Below are 24332 nucleotides of genomic sequence, written 5' to 3' on the forward strand. Positions count from 1 at the left end.
TTAAACTCTAGGCATGTTTTATGTTGCATTCACAACTGTTAAAGTGCCATGTATGTTGTTGTGGTAATTTAGAGCAGTGTGCATGCGTTGGCGTGCATGTGATGTGGTGTTGACTATGGATAGGACGGGTAGACATGGCTTGAGATCTTCCCTGGGACCCAGTCCTTCTGGGTAGACATGGCTTGAGTTCTTCGCTGGGACCCCGATTTGGTTATTAAGTGGAAGTCCGAGCTGAGTTCTTCGCTAGCACAGGTTGGATTAAGAGAGCTGTATAGGGGATCAGCTCCCATATATGTATTGTTTGACATTATCGGGTGTGTGAGTGCTCCAAATTACCTTTTTGCTGTTATGATGTGAAAATATTACTGATGTTGCATTTCACTCTACAGGGTGCATTAGTTTTAGATAGTTATAGAGATTATGGTTAAAATTGATATTTTATTCTCTGAGTCGAACGCTCACTCCTGTTCAATATTTTTCCAGGCCACAGGAGGATATTTTTGAGGTTAACCTGCTTTTCTCCCTCGTAGGTCGTTTATTAATGTTTGTATAAACCTGTTAACTCTTAGAATTTCTGCATGTGTTAGAAATATTTATTTGATTTGGATCTGTAATATAACTTGTTATTTTGGACCTGTAAACTTATTATTTTATGCATGTTTGATGGACTGGATGAGGGAGCTGAGCTCCCATTTATTTTTATATTGTTATGAGTATGTGGAGGGTGATCTGAACTCCCCAATTGATTATATATTGTTTTTACAGGTCGGGTGAGTTAAAAACTCCCCGTTAAAAGGTCCATTTTATGGCTGGACTCATCGATTTAATTCTTAACCCAGGCCCAAATGGGCCTTAGAGTTGGGTTAAGGAATAGTTAGGCTTACTACAGGCCTCGGGGGCTTTAGGCTGGCCCAGGTCCTAGTGCCGGTCCGGCCCATAGGTTGGATCATGACAGCTATGATGGAGCCTACAGGATATGAAGATGCAACAACAGATCAAAAATGGGTAGCTGCAATGAAGGAGGAGCTTAACATGATCGAAAAAAACCAAACGTGGGAATTGGTGGATAGATCGAAAGATAAGAAAGCTATAGGAGTTAAATGGGTTTATAGGAGCAAGCTCAATTCTGATGGTTCTGTAAACAAGTATAAGGCAAGGCTTGTAGTCAAAGGGTATGCTCAAATGTTTGGGGTAGATTTTTCTAAAATTTTCGCTCCAGTTGCTAGGATGGATACCATAAGGATGTTGCTAGCTGTTGCCACACAAAAGGATTGGGTTGTACACCAACTTGATGTTAAATCATCTTTCTTAAATGGGCATTTGGAGGAAGAAATATTTGTGGAGCAACCACAAGGTTTCGTTGTTCAAGGATAAGAAGAGAAGGTAAATCGGTTGAAGAAGGCTCTCTATGGCCTAAAGCAGGCGCCAAGGTCATGGTACAACAGAATTGATGCACAATTGGAGAACTTAGGCTTTGAAAAATGTCTAAGTGAATCTACTTTGTATATCAAGAATGTTTATGATGAAATACTTGTGGTGTCTCTTTATGTTGATGACTTGCTTGTAACAGGAAGTAGAAAGGAGCTGATTGACAAGTTTAAAGAAGAAATGAAAGATGTCTTTGAGATGACAGATCTTGGCAATATGACATTCTTTCTTGGTATGCAGGTACAACAAAAGCAAAATGAAATTTTTGTGTGCCAGCAGAAATATGCAAAAGAAGTCCTCAAAAAATTTAATATGGAGGAGTGCAAGTCAACTGCAACTCCAATGAATCAAAAGGAGAAGTTTTGTCAAGAAGATGGAGTTGAAAAAGTTAATGAAAGGATGTATAGGAGCTTAATAGGCTACTTAATGTACTTGACTGCAACTAGGCGGATATCATGTATGCGATAAGTTTGCTATCGGTATATGCCTTTGTGCTAGTAAAATTCATTTTCAAGCAGCGAAGAGGATTCTCATATACGTTAAAGGCACAGTTGATTACGGAATAAAGTTCAACCAAGTAGAAAATTTCAGTTTTCATGGTTATTCAGATAGTGATTGGGCTGGATGCATTGACGATATGCGAAGCACCTCAGGTAATTGTTTTAACTTTGGTTCTGAAATTTTTTGTTGGTGTTCGAAGAAACAAGAAGTCATAGCACAATCCACAGCAGAAGCAGAATATGTGGCAGCTGTTGCTGCTGTGAATCAAACACTTTGGATTAGAAAACTTCTTACAGATTTGCATATGAAGCAAGAAGAAAGCACACAGATATTTGTGGATAACCAAGCTGCAATTTCGATAGCTAATAATCCGATGTTCCATGGGAAAACAAAACATTTCAAAAAAAAATTTTATTTTCTAAGAGATGTACAGAAAGAAGGAGAAGTGCAGCTGCTCCATTGTAGGACAGAAAATCAATGTGCTGATGTTTTAACTAAAGCTCTGCCTAAAGCTAGATATGAATTCTTAAGACAAAAGCTTGGTGTATGCAGCTCCAAAGCCAAGGAGGAGTGTTAAGTATCATGTCTTTGAATCTGTCAACAAATTCAGTTTATGTTTTGCTATTCTTTAGAAAAATAAACCAGTCAAATATTAGTTGAGATTAGGCTGATATGTAGCAGATTTTCTGCATTTTAGTTTCAACATTATGCTGTATAAATTGGTGGTTTTGGTACTTAATAAAGTATGAGTTTCTAGTAGTTAAAAAAGATTTTTCCAGCTCTTATTACTTACAGAGTCTATCATTACTTACTAGTGTTTGTTGTTCATATGTGACTAGGTTTGAGTCCAAATTAGTTGAGGAAATCGTCAATAATGTTTTGAAGAAACTTAGTTATATGCCTAAAAATGATGATTGTTATGATCACAACTTCATTGGAATTGAATCGCGTGTGGAAAAAATGGAACAGTTGTCAAAAGATAAGCAAGTTGTGGGGATTTGGGGGATGGGAGGCATTGGTAAAACAACTATTGCACAAGAAGTATTTCGTCGAAACAAGAATAAATTTGATGGTCATTGCTTTGTTGAAAATGTTAGGGAAACAATGACAAAGCAATCATTAAAATTAGTACGAGAAAAAATCATTTGTTAATTATTAAGGGAAAAAAATTTACATGTAGACACATTGAATTTGGATGATTTTACAATGAAAATGCTCTGGTGTATGAAAGTATTCATTGTTTTTTATGATGTAGATGATTTTAACCATTTAAAAAATTTAGCAGGAGAGCGCGATTTGTATTGTGAGGGAAGTAGAATCATTGTAACTAGTAGAGATCGGCAAGTACTTAAATATGTTTGTTCAAAGGATGGCATATATAAGGTTGAGAATTTAATTCATTGTCAAGGTCTGAAGCTCTTTAACTTGCATGCCTTTAAGCAAAATCTTTCCAAGGAAGGATATATGGAGCTATCAAAGAAGGCAACAAGCTATGCTGGAGGCAATCCATTAGCTCTTAAAGTTTTGGGATCTCATTTATTTGATATGACGATAGAAGAATGGAAAAGTGAATTGGAAAAATTGAAAGGCGAATCTCTTGAGAAAATTCAAGCTGTTTTGAAAACAAGTTATGATGGGCTACAGAGGAATGAGAAGAAAAATATTTCTTGATATTGCCTGTTTCTTCAAAGGGGAAAATAAATACCGTGTTGAGAGAACATTAGAAGCATTTGGTTTCTATCCAAAAAGTGGAATACCTCGTCTAATTAAGAAGTCTCTCATATCTATTTCATCAGTCAATCAGATTCATATGCACGACTTGCTAGAGCAAATGGGCAAGGATATTGTTAATGAGGAATGCAAACAGCCTGGAGGACGCAATAGGTTGTGGAATTATAAAGATATTAGTCACTTATTGACAATAGAAACGGTAAGGACCAAATTAATCAATGAAGCTTAATTTTTTCATTATCATATTTGAATTTTGTAAGAATTGTAGCTCTTGTGACGAATTAAGTATTAATCAATAATCCTTTTTGCTGTTACTTTATCAGGGAACCGAAAATGTTGAGGGCATATTGCTTTATACGCCTCAGAGTTGCAATTTGAAGCTAAGTGCCACGGCCTTTATGAAGATGTGCAATCTTAGATTTGTCAAAGTCACAAATTCAGGAGGACTAGGCCAAGTGCTTCTTCCTAACAACTTCGAATTTTGTGCACAAACGCTAAGATATCTTTGCTGGGATCATTATCCTCTAGAATCTTTGCCACTAAACTTTTGGCCAAATAATCTTGTAGAACTTCATATGCGGGGTAGCAGGCTCATCCAACTGTGGAATGGAGGAGATAAGGTACAGTTTATAAATTTTAGATACATTTTATAAAAGTTAATTTGTATCTTCTAATTTATTGATATTTTTCCATTAATTACCGACACAGCCTCTTGGAAATTTGAAATTAATGGACCTTAGCTGCTCTGATGACCTGATCAGGATTCCTGGCTTGTCTAGCATTGCCCCAAATCTTGAGTTTTTATATTTGGAAGGATGTGAGAGTTTGGTTGAAATTCCCTCTCTTCAAAATCTGGGCAAGCTTACTGAACTTGATCTATGTGAATGCCATAAAGTCAAAGATTGTCCAGAGATTCCGTGTAATATAAAGTTTTTAAATTTAGATTACACTGGAATAGAGCAACTGCCCTCATCAATTAGGCATCTGTCTCAACTTGCCATATTGTCCTTGCAATGGTGTAAAGCACTCGAGAGTCTTCCAAGCGGCATTGGCAATTTGAAATCTCTCTGGATGTTCAAGACTCGTGACTATTCCAACTAGCATAGGCGAGTTGGAATGTCTTGAAACATTACTTCTCTATGAATGGTCAAATTTAGCAAGTCTTCCAGAAAGCATCAAACAACTTTCGAAGTTGAAAGAGCTTGGTTTAAGTGGTTGTGAGAGTCTTATAAGTTTACCAGAGCTTCCATCATGCTTAGAACTCTTATTTGCAAGTGATTGCCACTCTTTGGAATCTGCATCAATTTCTTTCCATTCCTTGGAATATGAAGATGAAAATGAAGAGGCAGACAAAATTGAAGATGAAAGTAAAGATGAATATGAAGAAGCAGATGAAAATGAAGGAGGTAAAAGTGAAGATGAATATTTTTTTGAAGATTGCAAATTTCTTAATTTTAGTGAAGGCGTCAATTTGAATAAGAAAGTAATGGAGGATGTTTTTGAAGCGCATCTGTTAGGTCAGAAAGTTAGATTATTGATGGCAGTAGGTGAAGTGCCAGAAAGGATGAGACATAAGAATAAGGATCCTCGCTTTCATTCAAACTTGACCTTCGTCACTTAATTGCCTTCTCTTTCTGCGTTGTTATTCATTCCACACATTCTAATTGTTTACTTGAAAGAATGAATTGTGAGGTGGATTTCATATATGAATATGAAAATAGGCAGGAAAGATATATATTCATCTTATATAACCGTGAGGATTTACGGAATTACGATGGTTATTTTGAAGGTCTGTTTTTTTGAGACTTACCAAACGTGTTGCTTTCATTCAATGGATTCAGGACACGTTTTGATGAAGAGTGTATTGTTAAGGCCTCATTTTACTTCACCATTGACGATGACATTGATGATATTGCTGAGTGTGGGGTACATCCTATATATAGTAGAAATAAAAGGAGAAGCAGAAATGAAGAGCATCAGGATGACGAGCATCAGGATGACGAGGATCACCAATCACTTCTTCAAATATTGGAAGACAACTTGAAGAGAAGAAGAATAAATAATGAGGAAGAAGAAAAGGAAGAAGAGGCTCTTCTTCTTCACTCGATCTAAATCTCTCTCTATCTCTTCCTGCTTCCTCGTAACCAAACCCTACTCACTTTCACTACAGGTAAAACTAATTTCTAGTTTGCTGTTACTTTTTAGCATTCATAATTGCTTTACTCTTACAAATACTTGCAATCTTTTGCAGCTCTATCATCTCCTTGTTTGGTTCTTAACAACCTTCCGCTCCGCATTTGAGAAAGAGATGGAAGACTATACAGGAGAATAATTAAGCTCAAATCAGGGGCAAAAAAACAGGTGACATGATAAATACTTTTTTTTTTATATGCAATGTCAACAATATTGCAATATGATATGATGTTATGTGAACATATAATCTATTCTGTCATCCACATTACAACATTAACTTCCAAATGTAATGATTTGACTGAAACTGAACCCCACTTCACTTCCAAATGAACTAAGATAAAAATAGCAAGTAAACTACAAAACTATCACCTGAAGAATAAATAGAAAGTTAAAGAAATGATAAAACAAGGAAGAGGAACAACATCACATTAGAGGAAAACCCCTCTAGTAGAATAAACATTGTAAATAACTCAAAAAGCTATAAAATGCCTATGGTGCAGCAACAACGGGAATTGAATTTTCTATTGGCTTCTTTACATAATTACTCTTTGGATTGTAGCCGTGGAGAGAGAGATTCTTTGTTAGATTGATAAGTCATGGGATTAGTCGCTTTCTTGATCCTCAAATCATCATCGCATTTCCTATCTCCGGCTTTTGTATGCTTCTGCACGATGAAAATAGAGTTGCACTTCCATAGCAGTCCGCAAACTTAAAATTGGAGCACTGATACAATTCACAGCAGTCATTCAATTTTAGTTAAGTATCTAGGCAAGACTTAAGGCTGAGTTGTTGTTGTTGTATCTAGGCAAGATCCCTAACATAGCACAGCAAAATTCATATAATTCAGCCACTAGTCCAAAACTGATAAAAATAACATCATGATTTTAACAATAGCAAATTTTAGGGGAAAAAATGCATCTCCTCAGAAGATGCAACGGTAAAACCTGAATTGTTGACAAAACTATAAGGTTAGTTTTTGAAAGTGAACTTACCAGAAAATCACCATTTTCATGTATTTCCATTCGCAGAGTAGCAGGCTTATTGCTCTTTTTAGTGTGTAGAGATTTCTCTGGATTTTCATAGAAATTGAAGTCATCTAACAATGAGGTCTTAGCTGAATAACTCTTAAATATATTCAGCATTTCCAAACCTTGCTCAAGTCCAATACTCCAATCTGCAAATTATTATAACAAATCGTGTCAATCCATCCTTTAATATATTCAACAAGAACGGAGGCGACTATGCACAAGTTTCTATTCTAGCAGCATCTTTTGCCAGATATATTGGATCAAAGCCTAACTTGTATAGTAGAGCCACTGAAAATAACAGAAAAATGGCAACATACTCTGCAAAGGTGAGTTTTTAATGCAGGGGAACCACATGCAGAGCATATTGCAGAAGACTTCCACAAATAGAAGCTGTTGTGTAAGAGAACAGGTCTTTTCTCGAAATCAAGAACTTCCAAAATAGAGATTATTTTTTTAAATGAATTTAAAATTATTTCTGCTTGATTCCCAATATGACAAGGACAAGTATAACAAATATTCATTGTAAAGCAGTACTACCATGAAGTAAACACAATTTTCGACAATCAATATGTATTTAGTTCTAGCCATATTTCTTAAAATATAACATAACAAATTAGAAGATGCAAATGTCGAGCAGACTGGCTTTCACAACAAAGACATCAGAATCCAATTGAGTTCAAAAGAAAAGGAGATACCTCTTGACTGCCTCTGCTATAAGTTACAGGCTGCCCATCATTATTTTCAAGAATGATATGCCGCAGATGACTGTTAGTAATGTCTTTTATGACATGCCATCTAACTGGGAAGAAACCATTCCACTTGTCAAGTTGCCAAAAGTCCATATCTTTATCGAAATCCACCTCCCCAACCATCTCAGCTATCCCAACAAATTGTCCACTTCCATTAACCTGAAGTTATGATCAAGAGAAAATGAGGACTTGAAACAAAGTATTTTATGTTAGACATGATAATAAATTAGGATTTAGGCACAACAGGAGATAGAAGACATGATTTTCAACTCACCGAAAAAAAGAGGAAAATTGGACATTTTGTGCCAGTTCCACCTGATCTCTGTTCTGCTTCACGGAATGCTGCATCCAACTTCTTATTGCCGTTTAGAGTGCTTGCCTACACATCATATTTAATGCTCTTATGAATGTCATCTTCATTGTAAGATTTGATAACATAGAACTTAGCATCTGCGTACTTAGTTTCAAAATCTGGTTTGTTATATTGATCCCTTTGTTCAGTGATTCCCAAGTCTTCCTTGGCAGCAGTGTCCAGAGAAGAAAATTTGTTAGAGGCCCTAGGACCACAAGTTAATTCAGTCGAGGTTTCAAAATCACTGTGTTCATAGAATCTATCTCTAGATTTATTTCTATCATTTCCATTCCATATCCTTCCATTCTGTCTATAGTTCACAGGATCATTATGCGGGAATGGACCTTGTTTTTGGATAGAAAAAGGAGGCAAATTTCCTACAGGATGGTATCCTTTCAAGAGACCTGCTGAAAAATCAGAACCAAATGTAGACACCTGTAACATAAAAAGTTAAATCAGCAAAAACACACAAAGCTGAAGATTATTGATGACCAACTAGCACAACAAACTTCAAAATCAATTCCTTTTGGGAAACGTTTAAAGATATACACATAGAAAGTAAGACTATTTCATACCTTGTTTAAAGGTCTGATTGCCTGTGTATTTGTAGACTTAGAGGATTTACCACCAATATTGCCATTAGACTTCATAGAGTTAAAACCATTGGACTTAGCAAAAGTAGAACTTGATCCATATTTTCCATTTTGAGAACCAGTATTGCCATTTGAGACATCACTAACATATGCTGAATCCCATGAATAACAAGGCATGGCATCTGATCCATAGGAAAAAAGGATGTGGAAGGTATCCAGGTGAAGAAAAATTTGCTTGTTGACTGACACTTTGCCTGTGTATTTGTAGACTTAGAGGATTTACCACCAATATTGCCATTAGACTTCATAGAGTTAAAACCATTGGACTTAGCAAAAGTAGAACTTGATCCATATTTTCCATTTTGAGAACCAGTATTGCCATTTGAGACATCACTAACATATGCTGAATCCCATGAATAACAAGGCATGGCATCTGATCCATAGGAAAAAAGGATGTGGAAGGTATCCAGGTGAAGAAAAATTTGCTTGTTGACTGACACTTTGCCCATCTACCCCAACTACTGTCCCAGAAGCATATGGATTATAGCGAGGTAAATAACAGACTAGTGATCCATTGTCTGATTGCATTCCCTGATGCGATCAACATACACTAGTATCAATTATCAACAAGACACAATTATATAAAACTACCCTTATCAGCCAAGCAGAACGAGACATAGTTTTGCCTAATTTTTGCAAATAGAAATAGAAGTATACGTCTGCTTGAAAATAACCATGATCATCCAATTGTGTGAAGGATCCATTATACCCTGCAACAAATAGTAAGTTTAAGACATAAATATACCATAAATTGATTTGATCTAAATTCTCAAATTATAAAATTCAGAGTTGCAAATCAAACTAAAAAAACAAATCTTTAATTGAAGCAAAATAAAGCAACTTAATACTTTCAAAATTATCATGATTAAAGACATACTAAAGTATTATCTTTTCATTTTTCACATGATTGCACCATTAGCCTAAAAAATGATTCTGATGATATGGAAGTCAAGTAAGAAAAATCAGTACTTAATCACAAGGCTGATTAACATCATCCTATGCAACACATTGAGAAGTACATTACTAGACATCTCAACTTCACTGAAAACCTATTATATGAATACTTTTAACTAAGATTATGGCATTCAATTTAATTGACTTTATCACAACTTCAGGAGATTATATATAAGAAGAATATATAACTGTCTCAATATCCCACCTGGTTAGTAATAATTGTAACTACTAGTTGGTGGATTGTAAATACTGAGGTCTCCAACAGACTCTTGGTTAGCCTCCCCTTTGATACTAGAATTACCATCTCCTTCACCTTTGGTATTAGAAGTAGCATCCCTTGAAGAGCAACTCGATGATGTTGAGCCAGATGGTAATCCATCTTTTCCAGAAGCCTGAAAACAAAGGCATACAAAGGAAAATAAGATAATAAAAAGATAATCTTGTTCTACTAAGCATTAAGCAAGTTTGTTGATAAAATAACCATCTACCATGCACAGAATAAATTTGCGCCATGTGGATACCTAGAGATACACAAACAGAGCCACAAAAATTTAAGATCCAAAAAATTTAAATAAAACACCGGCAATCTTTTTAAACAAGAAGAATGGATCTCATGGTACTGACACAAATAGATCATATTCTTGAACTTATGTTATAACGACCAAAAACGTATTTCCTTGAGCTTTTAGTGTTTTATAATTGTCAGTAATCCAATGCATACCATACACCAAACCACAAAGTGAAAATTGGCACAACTGCAGGAAAGATAGGAATCCACAATAAATTAAAACCAAGCCTTTTCACCTTCATAACGCTATTTGTCCAAGCAATTTCCACAAGGAAGAAAACAAAGGCAACATAGATTAATATGACATACCACATCACGCCCAGCCAATTTCCTAATGGACTCCGACTTCAATCCTGTAGGAACAGGTTCAGCTGCATTCTATAGTTAAGAATACAATCCTTATTCAATTAGCCAACAAATCATCGAGTTGCCAACAATATCTACACCATTAAACAGTCAATACAGATTTTTTTTTTCCCCTCAGGACAAAGGCAATATGCAATTTTAGCAGCAAGAGGAAGGAATGAAGGGGTGAAAAAGGGCATAAATCAAACAAGCCAAACAATTAACTTTCCATAAAATCAAAATCTTGATCATCGAAGATAATACTCATTTTCACTATAAAATGAACAAACCAATTGTTTTTTCCAATTTTCAGTAAAATAACAAAAAAAGTTACATAAATGAAATTAAAAACAGAACCCATAAAAAAATTTAAAAAAAAAAAAGGATGAAACGAAAGGACATAAAAAGCACACATACAAAATACACCCAAAACCCAAAAAAAAAATAATAAATAAAGCAAATTCAAACAGTAAACCCAATAAGAGAGGATACGTTTCTCAAGTTCCGTTTCAGTGGCCATCGTCGATAGTTAACACCTATAAACAGAGAAAGACAAAATAAATAGCGAAAGGGTTAGTCAAAGACAAAGCACCAGTCCTTTTATACCAAAAGTCTTAGATTATTTTCCAAACTCAACCACGATTGAGAAAACAACTTAAATATTTATTCTCATAAAAATTGAAAAGCGACGGATCGAGGCCGAGACGAAACCGAGAGACCCGATCTGATCTGTCCGGAAAACCGCTTTTCAGTAGAGTAGAAAAGCGGTTTTCCAGAGAAGGAAAGAACAAGAAGAAGCAGTGAAGTGAAGGTCGAAAAGGAGAAGAAGGGAAACAAAAGGGTCCAATTATGGAAGGATCGGACAGGTGCGATGAGTTCCTGGCTTAAGAAGAAGAAATAGTGACCGTTGAATGTAGGGTTGAAAGGCATAAAGGGTGGGAAAGCGCCAATATTTTGGGAGTGTGTCCAGTTTTTTGCTGACGTTATTAGGAAATTAAATTCCCTCTTTTTTTTTTTCCACTTTTTTCCAACATGTTTAATAATCAAATATAATTAGTTTCAAAAAATACAGAATATATATATATATATATATATATATATATATATATATATATATTATGGGTAAATTGAGGCTAGCTATCAGTTCAGATCGAGTTGGTTTTGAGTTGAAATCGACAATTCAAGGTTTAATCAGATAATAAAGTCAATTTTGATTTGATTCTAACTTTAGTTTCAATTCAAAAACGTTTTAATTCACATTACCCATACAAAATTGCCTTTTTTTTTTAATTTGATTTGAATAAGACTAAAATTGGCATTCCAACTATTAATTTCAATTTTATAATAGAAGAAAAAAAAAATTAAAACACTGTCACTTTATAAGATATAATCAGTTTGATTTTGATTTAAATCCTTAAAATATTAATTTGAACCAATTTCAAATTTTAATTTTGATATAATTCAAGACTTGTTTACGTAAGTTCAATATTTAGTATTATTTTGTTATTGATTTGACAAAAAAAAAAAAATTGTAGGAGATATTAATTTGATTGGTTAAAGATATAATTAAAAATGTACAAAATATATAAATTATAATTTATATTAATTATATATCATTAATAAAGATATGACTTTATTTTTATATTTTATGATATATTAAAAGTTTTTTAATATAATTCAATAATTAAAATGTCTATGGCGAAAAAAGATAATGTAAATATAACCATTAATAATTTTATATAGATAAGAAAACATTTTTATGGAATGAATTTTGAATTCTACCGTACAACTACTTCAAATTATTTTTGAAAATTGATGATATGCGTGTGTATTTCATTCATTTTAATTTTTAATTTTTAATTTATTTTTTAATTATTACGAATCGGTATATATATAATTAAAAAATAATTATTTAAGTAACACTTATTATTAAAATCGGATTGATTTAACTAGGAATAGGACTGATAATCAATTTGATTTATAATTAAAATTTTTTTAATTACAAATTTAAAAAAAAATAAAATTGGGGATTGAAAATACCAACTTCAGCTTGTACATTCGATTGGAAGTTGCCAAACACCCAATTTTGACGTTTTGAGCGATTAACCATTAATCTCCAAAGGGCAAAAGCTCAACCTAACGGCCACTCAGCTCGGCATTGCTAGCTTTGAGTATTTCGTATAATAATGGTAAATAATTTTAATTGAAATATATTTTTTTAAATTTTATAATTTTCATATTCTATTTTTATTATCTTTTATTTAAATTAAAATTTTTTTTCTTTATTTTTTTAATGAAGATTTCATAATAAAAATATAATAATATATTAAAAATATTATTAAAGATATGAAATCATTTAAATTAGATTTAATTATATGATTATTTTTAATATCATATCATATTTTTTAATATATTAATAGAATATATAAAATATGATATTATATTTTTAAATTAAAAAATATAATATATTCAAGTATTATTTTTATTTATTAATATTAATATTATTTTTAAAAATAATATTCTTTAAAAAAAATTAATATGATAAAATATTGTTACATGATAATATTAGAAAAAAAAAAAACCGTACCTCAGCTCCTTGGAAACATCTGTTCACTTTATATATATAGATATATATATATATATTAAGTTTCACCACTCACAAAATAAATGCAATTAAGATCCATTTTTCATAGATGCTTTTCAGAAAAGTTCTTTTCAACCAAAAAAAAAAATTAAGTGATAAGAATTTTAATATATTCAAATTAAAGCCAAGAAATTTTATAGTATAAATTGAAATTGAGAGAGGGAGTGATAATAATTTCTAAATTAAAAAGCAGTAGGTGAAATTAAGCTAATAGATGCAATTAAGTTTCTCCCATTGTAGGACGTTCAACGCTATTTTCTTGGCAACACAACATTGCAATGAAAAATAGATGCATTGCTTCATCTTTGGGCACCATTGTTAGTCTGGGATCAACAATGTGCCTCACATTCTCTCCGATTATTTGTTACTCTTTTGCTCCATTGTACAATATCCACCCCTTCGCCGAAATCACCCACTGGTAGCCGTCCGGTTAACAGCTCCAAGAGAACAACTCCAAAACTATACACATCACTCTTCTCGTCCACCTTCAATGTGTATGCATATTCTGCAATATGAACAAAATTTAGTCATGACATAGCTAAACCATGGGATTAGCCAAGCCCAACACAACCCAGTATGCAGCATCTTCATTATCACATGTAACACCCCAGTTTTTGAAAATACAATAAAATAAAATAATAATAGTTATGGATATATTAAAAATTGAATAGTGAATTTACAAAAAATTTTGAAAGAAAGTTTAATGGAAAATTTGGAATAAATCTTAAAGAATTAAATTAAATAAATTATTTGTATTTATAAATGTGATCTTTCATCTTTTTGTGAATTATGATATCACTCTAAGGTGATATTGTTTTGTAAATTAATAAAATTTACTAGTTATTTTATATAAAATATACATGGTTAACTTTATTTGGCTTTTAAGAATATAAAAGGATACTTATATATTCCAATTAGTAATTTTATTTAGAAATATTTTGATTTGAAAAGGAAAAAAAGGAAATATTTAATTTAATTTTATTTAGTTGCCAAGTTGTAATTTTTTTTGACATGTGACAATTTCATTATCACTCATTTTTAGCACATGGGCACATTTCTTTTTGTTTCCAAGAAAAAATAGAAACAGGGAGGAGAGGAGGAAAAAGAAAAGAAGAAAGAGAGGGGAAGAAGAGGAAAGAAAAAAGAGGAAGGAAGGAAAAGAGGAAGAGCAAGAGACAAAAGATTGTTCTAAACTTCATTTTCATGGAGGATCAACCAAATTTTGGTAGGAAATAAGAGTTTATGGTGAGAATTGTAAGTTTTAGAGTGAGAAACAAATGGGTTTGTTTAGAAAGAGAGAGGGAGAGAGTAGAATTAAAGTTAAAATTTACTCTTTCTACATTTTTCCTAGATTATATGGATGATATTGAACTCCTTTGATTCTTGGGTTATTTTCAAATAAAGTACGCATTAATTTTTATGAATTTTGAAATTTATTAGCATATTTTGAATTTTTTGATTCATTGAAGTTTAATGAATTCAAAAGTATACTCTTGAATGTTTGAGTTGTAGAAATACGTAAAAGAAAGATTTCTTTTAATCGGTGATTTTTTTTTTAATTGTATTGTCGTAGAAGATCGATTCCTGCTGCTATTGAAACTTCGATGACGTAGGTACTTTTCGATTACTTCACATTGTCATTACAAAGGATCTGAAGCAATCTTATGCTTTGCCTGGATCAAATATAATGTTACAGTGTGGAATGTTTGACATAAATGCCTACATACCAATGGAATGTCCGGTAGTTAGTGGTTCTTCTCAGCTGAGGATGATAATTTGCTCTGGCACAGTCAGGGTGGGAATGACATACCTTGAGATCGATAACATAATCTTGATTTACAATCCTGAGTCAGCATTTCTATTGGTGTTTCTTATTGCGAAATTGATTCAATATTGACCAAAGATTCTTGCAGAGTGTTATTGCCGGAAACAATAACTTGTGCAACTGTAAATAATTGATCCTTCTTATTTTCACACCTCTATGTTCAGGGACTTTGGATTTTTGAGTGTGCTTACCACAAAATCATAAGCATTCCCCACAAGGATTAAAAATGTGGCAGGAGCCCCTTCATGAACTCAAACCAAAGTTACTATTGCGAATATGTCCAAGCTTAATTAAGGCTTTTTTTTTTTTTTTTTTTTTTCAGAATAGACATTTGTCAATTTCCTCAATCAAAATTGCATTAGCACATTTTTTTTTTTTTTTCCAAATTCTTCAACTTGCCTGGTTAATATAACTTGGGGAAATAAGGTTGCCTTTGATCCATGATTTTTCAACTCATTGTCCGCGCTTTTGTTTTTCAATTATTTTTAGACGTTTTTTACTTTCTCACTCTATCTCAGGACGTAAACTGAATCTCAAAAATGCTAAAAGAAATTTCAAAGATCTGAAATATTTTTAAAGCATAAAATTATTAAAAATTTGCCATGTAATTTTAAAATAAATTAATGAAATAAAATGCAATAAAAAGACAAACTCAAAATTTAAATTTCTGAAAAATTGTAATAAATTTCTCTAATTTTATTACATCTAGATAGACCATAAAATTTAAAAAAAAAAAAATACACTACATTCAAATTCAACTTGCATTTAACTCGTTCATTAAGCTCATGAGCTCATTTTATGTTTAAGTCATTTAATGATAACTGAAAGAGGAATTCCACTTCTTCTCTCTCTATCTATTAGAGAGAGATGAGGTGCCGACTTCTAGTGACCCTTCCCCTTTCTTTTCTAGTTTTTCACAACTCTCCTCCGCTCCTTTCTCCTTTTCACAACTCTATTTAATAAATTTCATATAATTTATATTACTCAATTTAAATTAATATTTTACTAGAAAACCTTTAATAATAATAATTACTTTTTAACAATTTTTTATAATTATTATTATATTATAAAGTAAATATAAATTAAAATATGTATTTTTATTCCCGTTATATTTTATTTTAATTTAATTATATAACATATTAAAAAGTTACAATATAAATTTATAAAAATTTTATGATTAAGCTGAAAATTTTTTATCTGTCATAATAATATCGCAAAATAATTTCACCAAAAATAGGTGGGTAATGGTTTGGGTGCAGTCAAGAATAAATTGTGGGGACCAGATTTGAATTATCTTCCCCAGATTTGAATTATCTTTATGACAACAACATTAATAGCAATAAAGAATATTGGAAAATAAAGTTTACCAAATAAAGTTGTTCAAAAAATAAAGAATGGTAGGAATTTGATTTTTTAGATTATATATTGACTTTGAAATTGAGGAAGATACATGTGGCATGCCTACAATAGAAGAGAATGAAGACAAGCAAAATCAAGAAAAAAGAAGCTAGTCTAAAGTGAAATATGAAAAAATTATCATATTAGGAAATAATTTAGTCAATATAATATTTAATCGTAAATTTTTGTCATAAATCATGAAAAAAATTATGATAGTATTATTTTAGTCATCTTAATTGTAATTGTATGCCATTATAGCCACAAATATTTAATAGGGTTTATAAATTTTAAACATGGATTTGAAAAATGCATCTACAATATGATACAAATATTTTATCACATTAAGAGAGACACCAAAACAGTCGATTTGTTCTTGGATGAAATAGGAAGGGCTAGAAATCATAGAGTCATTATCATCATGAATAAATTGTAGGGGACATAAATTGTATCAATCTTTGAAAGCAAAATTTACCAAAGAAACTAGTTCAAAAAATAAAGAATGGTAGGGATTTGATTTTTGATGTTATTGACATTGAAAATTGATGAAGATACATGTGACATAGCAAGGTTAGAAGAGAAAGAAGGAAAGCTAAATGAAGAAAATAAAAAAAGTTAGTCCATAAAGTTTGTCAAAATCCATCACTTGATTTATTTATTTCAATTTTAAATAATTTAATGCATTAGGTTTCGTTCTGCAATCAAATTAATTGTGAAAATTTTTGGCTAATTTATTGTTTGTTATAGTAAAAATATCAAAATACTGTTAACTTTAATTTTAAGTCGAAACAATTTATAAGTTCCTAAGATTTTGTTTGATTAAAAAAAAATTCCATCCAGTTAAATTTTATATTTAAATAGTTAATAATTTTTATATATGAAAATTATTAAATATTTTATTTAAATAATTATATATATTATATAAATATATTGTGTCTAGAATATAATAAATATGATTTTCTTATTAAGATATCATTTATATTTAGTGTGTTAAGTTATTTAGAATAATGTGCTAAAACATTTTATTGTAATATAAACATATTTTGCATCTATATTTATAATTTATAAACCTATTAAAGATGTGTTAGTGTGTAAGAAACATTTAAAATTCAAAGTGCTAAAATTATTTTATTTTATTTTTCCATCATTTATAGTAAAATTTTACAGGTTAACATTATGTTAAACACATTAATGAACTTGATAATTCTTTATTTATATATGTATATTATATTTTATGTATTCCATTGACTGAATTAATAAATTGTATAATATAAAAATGAGTTATCATGTAAATAAAAGATATATAGTTACATGATTTCTTTAAGCGTTTGGAATTCAAATTTACTTTGCTGATAAAATGCTAGCCGTTCCTTGATTGTTCATTAGTAATTACCGACAAAATGCCTTCCACTCATCTTCTCATGGCCAGCTTCTACTTCATCAGCCATTTCCCTGCAATTTCACATGTAATGCTTTATATTTTAAGTATTTATAAAAAAAAAAATTGTATTTTAAAAATTCTGTGATTTTACTTTTTTTTTTGTCTGACTGTAATTTTACTATTAAAGTTTAATTCAGAATATATTGATGTTAAAAAAATATTCAAATTAAACTTTTATTATTATTTTAATTATAATTATAATTTTAAAATTAAATTATTCATGAAAACTCCGATAAAGCATGAATTTACGATTATTATTATTGGATAAGAAATTAAAATTTATATTTTAACATCAAAATATAACACCTTTTTAGCATAAAAATCAAGATACAATTGGTGTAATATAAAAGATGTACACTTTTTTACTATTATATTTTTATTAAACAAATAAATTATATTAAAAATAATTATTAAAGAAAAAAAAGAGATATAGAAGAAAAACGAAAAAAATTAACTTTATTTTCTTGTCTTTTCCATTCAATTTATATAAAAAACAAAATGCTAAATTTTTAGAGTTCTTTCCCTTTCAGCTTCTAACAAAACAGAATAATTGGAGATTTAATTTTTTTTTTCTTTTTTAATTTTTCCTTCCAACAAAATAAGGTAATTGCTTTTCATCTTCCACAACCATTTTCCTCTCCCTTTCCTTTCACTAACAACACAACAGGCCCCAAGTTTTTCAAGAAGGAAGAAAGGGAAGTAAAGGGCCTCAAAGCTTTTGCTAGTTTCTAGGCAGAGACCCCACGAGCTTTTTAGTTGCCTGCCACTCATAATTTTTAACCATATAATTAATCGTATGGTGAAGCTTGCGAGTGAGGAAACATGGAGGGGTGGGCAGGATTGACAGTATTTGCACGCGTAGCAAAGATGAAAAAAGCTGGAATACATATTATATATATATATAATATAAATATATATTATTAATTTAATATTATAATTAAATAATATAAAATATTATCACAGAAGAGCTGAAAGTAAAGGAAAAGCTTTTGTGAAAGCTGCAATGCTTCAATCCCACACGCAAAGTTTAGAATTGAATCCCAATCAATTATTAGACCCACTCTACTGTTTTGCATTTAATTGTGTGGACCAAATGGAGCTATACGATCCTTCCTGGAAGGCAAATCTGATGTTGACTAAAAGCTCTTCATTTGTTCATAAATTTCTTGCATCAGACTAGTTTACCCAAATATTCATCTCTTGTATTTTGCTTTCTCTACCTTCTCCAAACTCAGCTGCACAAGATCCTTCTGTTATCACTGATCATGGCTTCTACTTCTTCCACTCCTCCCAATCAGGGGAAGAAATGGGATGTTTTTATTAGTTTTAGAGGCGACGATACGCGTTATGGTATTCTCTCCCATCTCTCTAGAGCCTTGAAGGACAAACAAATCAAGACTTTTACGGATGAAGAGCTCCATAAAGGAGAAGAGATCTCACCAGAGCTCTTGAAAATAATCTGGGAATCAAGTGTCTCAATAGTCATTTTCTCTGAAAATTATGCAGATTCTCCATGGTGTTTGGATGAGCTTGTTGAGATACTTAAATGCAAGGAAGAATCAGCACAAATAGTTCTACCGGTTTTTTACAAAGTAGATCCAACTGACGTTCAAAAGCTTTCAGGGAATTTCGGGAAGGCATTTGCTATTGCTATGCATGGGGAAAAAGGCAGTTCACAAAAGGTGGACAACTGGAAGCGTGCTTTGATGGAAGTAAGCAACTTATCAGGATGGGATTCACAGAAAATCAAGTAAGTTAATTACTCTTTACTGCAGTTTTTCTAAGTTTGAATTTAAGGAAATAGAATCAAAATATAGAAACTTTTAATACAGTACATTAATCTTAATACTGAGCACTAATCGAAATATAGATAGCACTAATATGAAAATGGATATTTGTTACCTTATCCTAAAATCAAAGCATATTAATTATATATTACTATTTAGTTAGAGGTGTGGGTCTATCACTGTGATTCTATCATTACTTACTAGTGTTTGTTGTTCACATGTGACTAGATATGAGGCCAAATTGGTTGAGGGAATTGTCAATGATGTTCTGAAAAAATTTAGTGATATGTCTAAAGGTGATGATTCTTATGATCGCAACTTGATTGGAATTAAACTGCGTGTGGAAGAAGTGGAACGGTTGTTAAATGAGAAGCAGATTGTAGGAATTTGGGGGATGGGAGGCATTGGTAAAACAACTATTGCACAAGAAGTATTTCATCGAAACAAGAATAAATTTGATGGTCATTGTTTCGTTGAAAATGTTAGGGAAACAATGACAAAGCAATCATCAAATTCAGTGCGAGTCAAAATCATTCAACAATTATTAAGGGACAAACATGTAGACAGTTTGAATGATTCTACTAGGAGAAGGCTTAAGAGTAAGAAGGTATTGATTGTTTTTGATGATGTAGAGGATCGAAACCATTTAAAAGATTTAGCAGGAGATTGTGATTTGTATGGTGAGGGAAGTAGAATCATCATAACTAGTAGAGATTCACTTGGTTTATCAGAGGAAGACAGATATGAGGTTGAGAAGTTAAGTGATTCTCAAGGTCTGGAACTCTTTAGCTTGCATGCCTTCGAGCAAAATCTTTCCAAGGAAGAATATAAGGAGCTATCAAACAAGGCAAAAAACTATGCTGGAGGCAATCCATTAGCTCTTAAAGTTTTGGGATCTCATTTATTTAATATGCACATAGAAGAATGGGAAAGTGAATTGGAAAAATTGAAAGTTGAACCTCTTGAGAAAATTCAAGCTGTTTTGAAAACAAGTTATGATGGGCTAGGGGATAAGGACAAGGACATATTTCTTGATATTGCATGTTTCTTCAAAGGGCAAAATAAAGATAAGGTTGAGAGAATATTAGAAGCATTTGGTTTCTTTCCAAAAAGTGGAATACCTCGCTTACTTAAAAAATCTCTCATAACTGTTTCGTCACTCAATGAGATTCATATGCATGACTTGCTAGAGCAAATGGGCAAGGATATTGTTATTAAGGAATGCAAACAGCCTGGAGGACGCAGCAGGTTGTGGAATTATGAAGATATTAGTCATGCATTGACAACAGGGACGGTAAGGACCAAATTAATCAATGAAGCTTTTTTCATTATCATATTTGAATTTTGTAAGAATTGTAGATCTCGTGACGAATTAAGTATTAATCAATAATCCTTTTTGCTGTTATTTTACTAGGGAACCGAAAATGTTGAGGCCATATCGTTTCGTTGGGATGGGAGAGATATTGGGAAGCCTTTGAAGCTAAGTGCCACGGCCTTTGCGAAGATGTGCAATCTTAGATTCATCGAAGTATGTGCACTGTGGACCCGAGTGCTCCTTCCTAAGAACTTTGAATTTTGTGCACAAGCACTAAGATGTCTTTGCTGGGATTATTATCCTCTGGAATCTTTGCCGTTAAATTTTTGGCCAAAGAATCTTGTAGAACTTCACAGGACTTCTAGAAAACTCATACAACTGTGGAATGGAGGAGATAAGGTACAATTTATATATTTTAGCTATATTTTATAAAGTTAATTTGTATCTTCTAATTTATTGATATTTTTCTATTTAATTACAGTCTCTTGAAAATTTGAAATTAATGGACCTTAGCTACTCTCGTAACCTGATCCAGATTCCGGACTTGTCAAGTATTGCCCCAAATCTCGAGTTTTTATATTTAAATTACTGTAAGAGTTTGGTTGAAATTCCCTCTCTTCAAAATCTAAGTAATCTTGCAGAACTTCGTATGCGTGGGAGCAAACTCATACAACTGTGGAATGGAGGAGATAAGGTACAGTTTATAAATTTTAGATACATTTTATAGAAGTTAATTTGTATCTTCTAATTTATTGATATTTTTCTATTTAATTACAGCCTCTTGGAAATTTGAAATTAATGGACATCAGCTGCTCTCATCGCCTGATCAGGATTCCGAACTTGTCTAGTATTGCCCCAAATCTCGAGTTTTTATATTTGAAAGAATGTTTGAGTTTGGTTGAAATTCCCTCTCTTCAAAATCTGAGCAAGCTTACTGAACTTCATCTAAGTGATTGCTGCAAAATCAAAGATTGTCCAGAGATTCCGTGTAATATAAGGATTCTAAAATTAGACAGAACTGGAATAGAACAACTGCCCTCATCAATTAAGCATCTGTCTCAACTTGTCATATTGTCCTTGGATCAGTGTACAGCACTCGCGAGTCTTCCAAGCAGCATTGGCAATTTGAAACGTCTTGAAGAACTTCATCTAGCTAAATGTTCAAGACTCGTGACTATTCCAAGCAGCATAGGCGAGTTGAAATGTCTTGAAAAATTATTTATCCGGAATTGCTCAAATTTAGCAAGTCTTCCTGAAAGCATCAAACAACTTTCGAAGTTGAAAAAGCTTGATTTAGAAGGTTGCAAGAGACTTAAAAGTTTACCAGGGCTTCCATCATGCTTAGAATTATTAAATGCAATTGATTGCCACTCTCTGGAATCTGCATCAATTTCTTTCAATTTCTTAGAACATGATGATGAAAATGAAGAAGCAGATAGAAGTAAACATGAAAATGAAGAAGCACATAAAAGTGAATCTGAAGATTGCAAAGTTCTTGATTTTAGTAATTGCGTCAAATTGAATAAGAAAGTAATGGAGGATGTTTTTGAAGCGCACCTGTTGGGTCAGAAAGTTACATTATTGATGGCAGGAGGTGAAGTGCCAGAAAGGATGAGGTATAAGAATAAAGGATCCTCGCTTTCCTTCAAACTTGACCTTCGACACTTAATTGCCTTCTCTTTCTGCGTTGTTCTTCGTCCCAGAGGTTTAATCGATTTTCCCTTCGAATTTGAAGTGGATTTCATATGTGAATCTGGAAATAGGCGGGAACGTAATGCGTTCAACTTTTCTAGCGATAAGGACTTTGCGAATTGGATTGATTCTTATGGAGGTCCGTATGGTTCGGACTCATCACACGTGTTGCTTTCATTCAATGGATTGAGGACACGTTTTGATGAAGAGTCTTCCGTTACGGCCTCATTTTGCTGCAAGGCTGACTATTTCGTGGATCGGCCGGAAATTATGGAGTGTGGGGTCCATCCTATATATAGTAGAGATAAAAGGAGAAGCAGAAATGAAAAGCATCAAGATGACGAGGAATGCCAATCACTTCTTCAAATATTGGAAGACAAATCGAAGAGAAGAAGAATAAATAATGAGGAGGAAGCTTCTTCTTCTTCTTCACTCGATCTAAATCTCTCTCTATCTCTTCCTGCTTCCTCTTAACCAAACCCCACTCACTTTCACAACAGGTATAACTCATTTCTAGTTTCCCGTTACATTTTAGCATTCTTAATTGCTTTACTCTTACAAATAACTGCAATCTTTTGCAGCTCTATCATCTGCCGCTCTATTGTCATTTGAGAGAGGGAAGACCATACAGGAGAATAATTAAGCTCAAATCAGGGGAAAAACAACAGGTGAAATGATAAATAGTATCTTCGTTATATGTAATGTGAACAATATTACAATATAATATGTTGTTATGTGAACATATAATCTATTCTGTCATCCACATTACAACATTAGCTTCCAAATCTAACGATTGACTGAAACTGAACCCCACTTCACTTCCAAATCAACTAAGATACACATTGCAAATAAACTACAACTCTCTAACCTGAAGAACAAATAGCCTTTATAATTATAACAGGCTCATAATGAAAAGCTAAAGAAATGATAAAATAAGGACGAGGAACAACAACATCACATTAGAGTAGAATAAACATTGTAAATAACTAAAAAACCTCTAAAATGCCTATGGTACAGGAACAACAGGAATTGAATTTTCTATTGGCTTCTTTACATAATTACTCTTTGGATTGTAGCCGTGGAGAGAGAGATTCTTCATTAGATTGATAAGAGTCATGGGATTAGTAGTTTTCTTGATCGTCAAATCATCATCACATTTCCTATCTCCTGATTTTATATGCTTCTGCACGATAAAAATAGAGTTGCAAAATTAGCAACTAAAAATGAACAAACATTAAGCAGAATTCAGCTAACTTCCATAGCAGTCGGCAAATTTAAAATGGAGCACTAATACAATTCACAGTAGTCATTCAATTTTAGTTAAGTATCTAGGCAAGACTTAAGGTTTAGTTGTTGTTGTATCTAGGCAAGATCCCTAACATTGCACAGCAAAATTCATAGAATTCAGCTGCTAGTCCAAACTGATAACAATAAGATCATGATTTTAACAATAGCAAATTTTAGGGAATAAATGCATCTTCTCAGAAGATGCAATGGTCAAACCTGAATTGTTGACAAAACTATAAGGCTAGTTTTCGAGAGTGAACTTGCAGAAACTCACCATTTTCGTGTATCTCCATTTGCAAAGTTGCAGGCTTATTGTTCTTTTTAGTGTGTAGAGATTTCTCTTGATTTTCATAGAAATTGAAGTCTTCTAACATTATGAGGTCTTAGCTGAATAACTCTTAAATATATTCAGCATTTCCAAACCTTGCTAAAGTCCAATCTGCA

General features: G+C 32.2%; 3 protein-coding genes and 1 pseudogene across 3 annotated transcripts; 2 read left to right on the top strand and 2 right to left on the bottom strand.

Moving 5' to 3' along the window:
• The first annotated feature begins 948 nt into the window (after positions 1-948).
• Positions 949-5992, top strand: LOC110661831 (disease resistance protein RPV1-like). The gene is made up of 13 exons (XM_058134286.1): positions 949-1354; positions 1571-1885; positions 2020-2081; positions 2129-2304; positions 2769-2947; positions 3185-3273; positions 3370-3517; positions 3621-3859; positions 3984-4280; positions 4369-4711; positions 4818-5172; positions 5502-5586; positions 5912-5992. Exons 1-13 carry the CDS (start codon positions 949-951, stop codon positions 5990-5992), a joined length of 2775 nt encoding a protein of 924 aa, XP_057990269.1.
• A 160-nt stretch (positions 5993-6152) lies between these two features.
• On the bottom strand, positions 6153-8957 carry LOC131169039 (YTH domain-containing protein ECT4-like; annotated as a pseudogene).
• Positions 8832-10000, bottom strand: LOC131173209 (uncharacterized). Its single transcript, XM_058135193.1, has 2 exons — positions 9795-10000; positions 8832-9166 (listed from the first exon to the last, which is right to left on the bottom strand). The coding sequence occupies exons 1-2, from the start codon at positions 9966-9968 to the stop codon at positions 8969-8971; spliced, it is 372 nt and encodes a 123-aa protein (XP_057991176.1). The 5' UTR covers positions 9969-10000; the 3' UTR covers positions 8832-8968.
• Positions 10001-18780: 8780 nt separating this feature from the next.
• On the top strand, positions 18781-23100 carry LOC131173208 (disease resistance protein RUN1-like). The gene is made up of 5 exons (XM_058135192.1): positions 18781-19557; positions 19823-20888; positions 21009-21308; positions 21391-21603; positions 21687-23100. Exons 1-5 carry the CDS (start codon positions 19073-19075, stop codon positions 23073-23075), a joined length of 3453 nt encoding a protein of 1150 aa, XP_057991175.1. The 5' UTR covers positions 18781-19072; the 3' UTR covers positions 23076-23100.
• The last annotated feature ends 1232 nt before the right edge of the window (positions 23101-24332 follow it).

Source organism: Hevea brasiliensis, chromosome 14 (assembly GCF_030052815.1).
Source record: "Hevea brasiliensis isolate MT/VB/25A 57/8 chromosome 14, ASM3005281v1, whole genome shotgun sequence".
NCBI lineage: Eukaryota > Viridiplantae > Streptophyta > Magnoliopsida > Malpighiales > Euphorbiaceae > Hevea > Hevea brasiliensis.

What these genes read in the sequence shown, in the direction of transcription:
- LOC110661831 (XM_058134286.1), top strand. Translation starts at nt 949, where the DNA reads ATGACAGCTATGATGGAGCCTACAGGATATGAAGATGCAACAACAGAT. An exon ending in TGCAACTAGGCGGATATCAT is followed by an intron (nt 1,886 to 2,019) that starts GTATGCGATAAG and finishes AGAAAATTTCAG; the next exon opens with TTTTCATGGTTATTCAGATA. An exon ending in TGAATTGGAAAAATTGAAAG is followed by an intron (nt 3,518 to 3,620) that starts GCGAATCTCTTG and finishes GTTTCTTCAAAG; the next exon opens with GGGAAAATAAATACCGTGTT.
- LOC131173209 (XM_058135193.1), bottom strand. Translation starts at nt 9,968, where the DNA reads ATGGATTACCATCTGGCTCAACATCATCGAGTTGCTCTTCAAGGGATG. An exon ending in TTACAATTATTACTAACCAG is followed by an intron (nt 9,167 to 9,794) that starts GTGGGATATTGA and finishes TGATCGCATCAG; the next exon opens with GGAATGCAATCAGACAATGG.
- LOC131173208 (XM_058135192.1), top strand. Translation starts at nt 19,073, where the DNA reads ATGGCTTCTACTTCTTCCACTCCTCCCAATCAGGGGAAGAAATGGGAT. An exon ending in TGGGATTCACAGAAAATCAA is followed by an intron (nt 19,558 to 19,822) that starts GTAAGTTAATTA and finishes ACATGTGACTAG; the next exon opens with ATATGAGGCCAAATTGGTTG. An exon ending in ATGCATTGACAACAGGGACG is followed by an intron (nt 20,889 to 21,008) that starts GTAAGGACCAAA and finishes TTATTTTACTAG; the next exon opens with GGAACCGAAAATGTTGAGGC.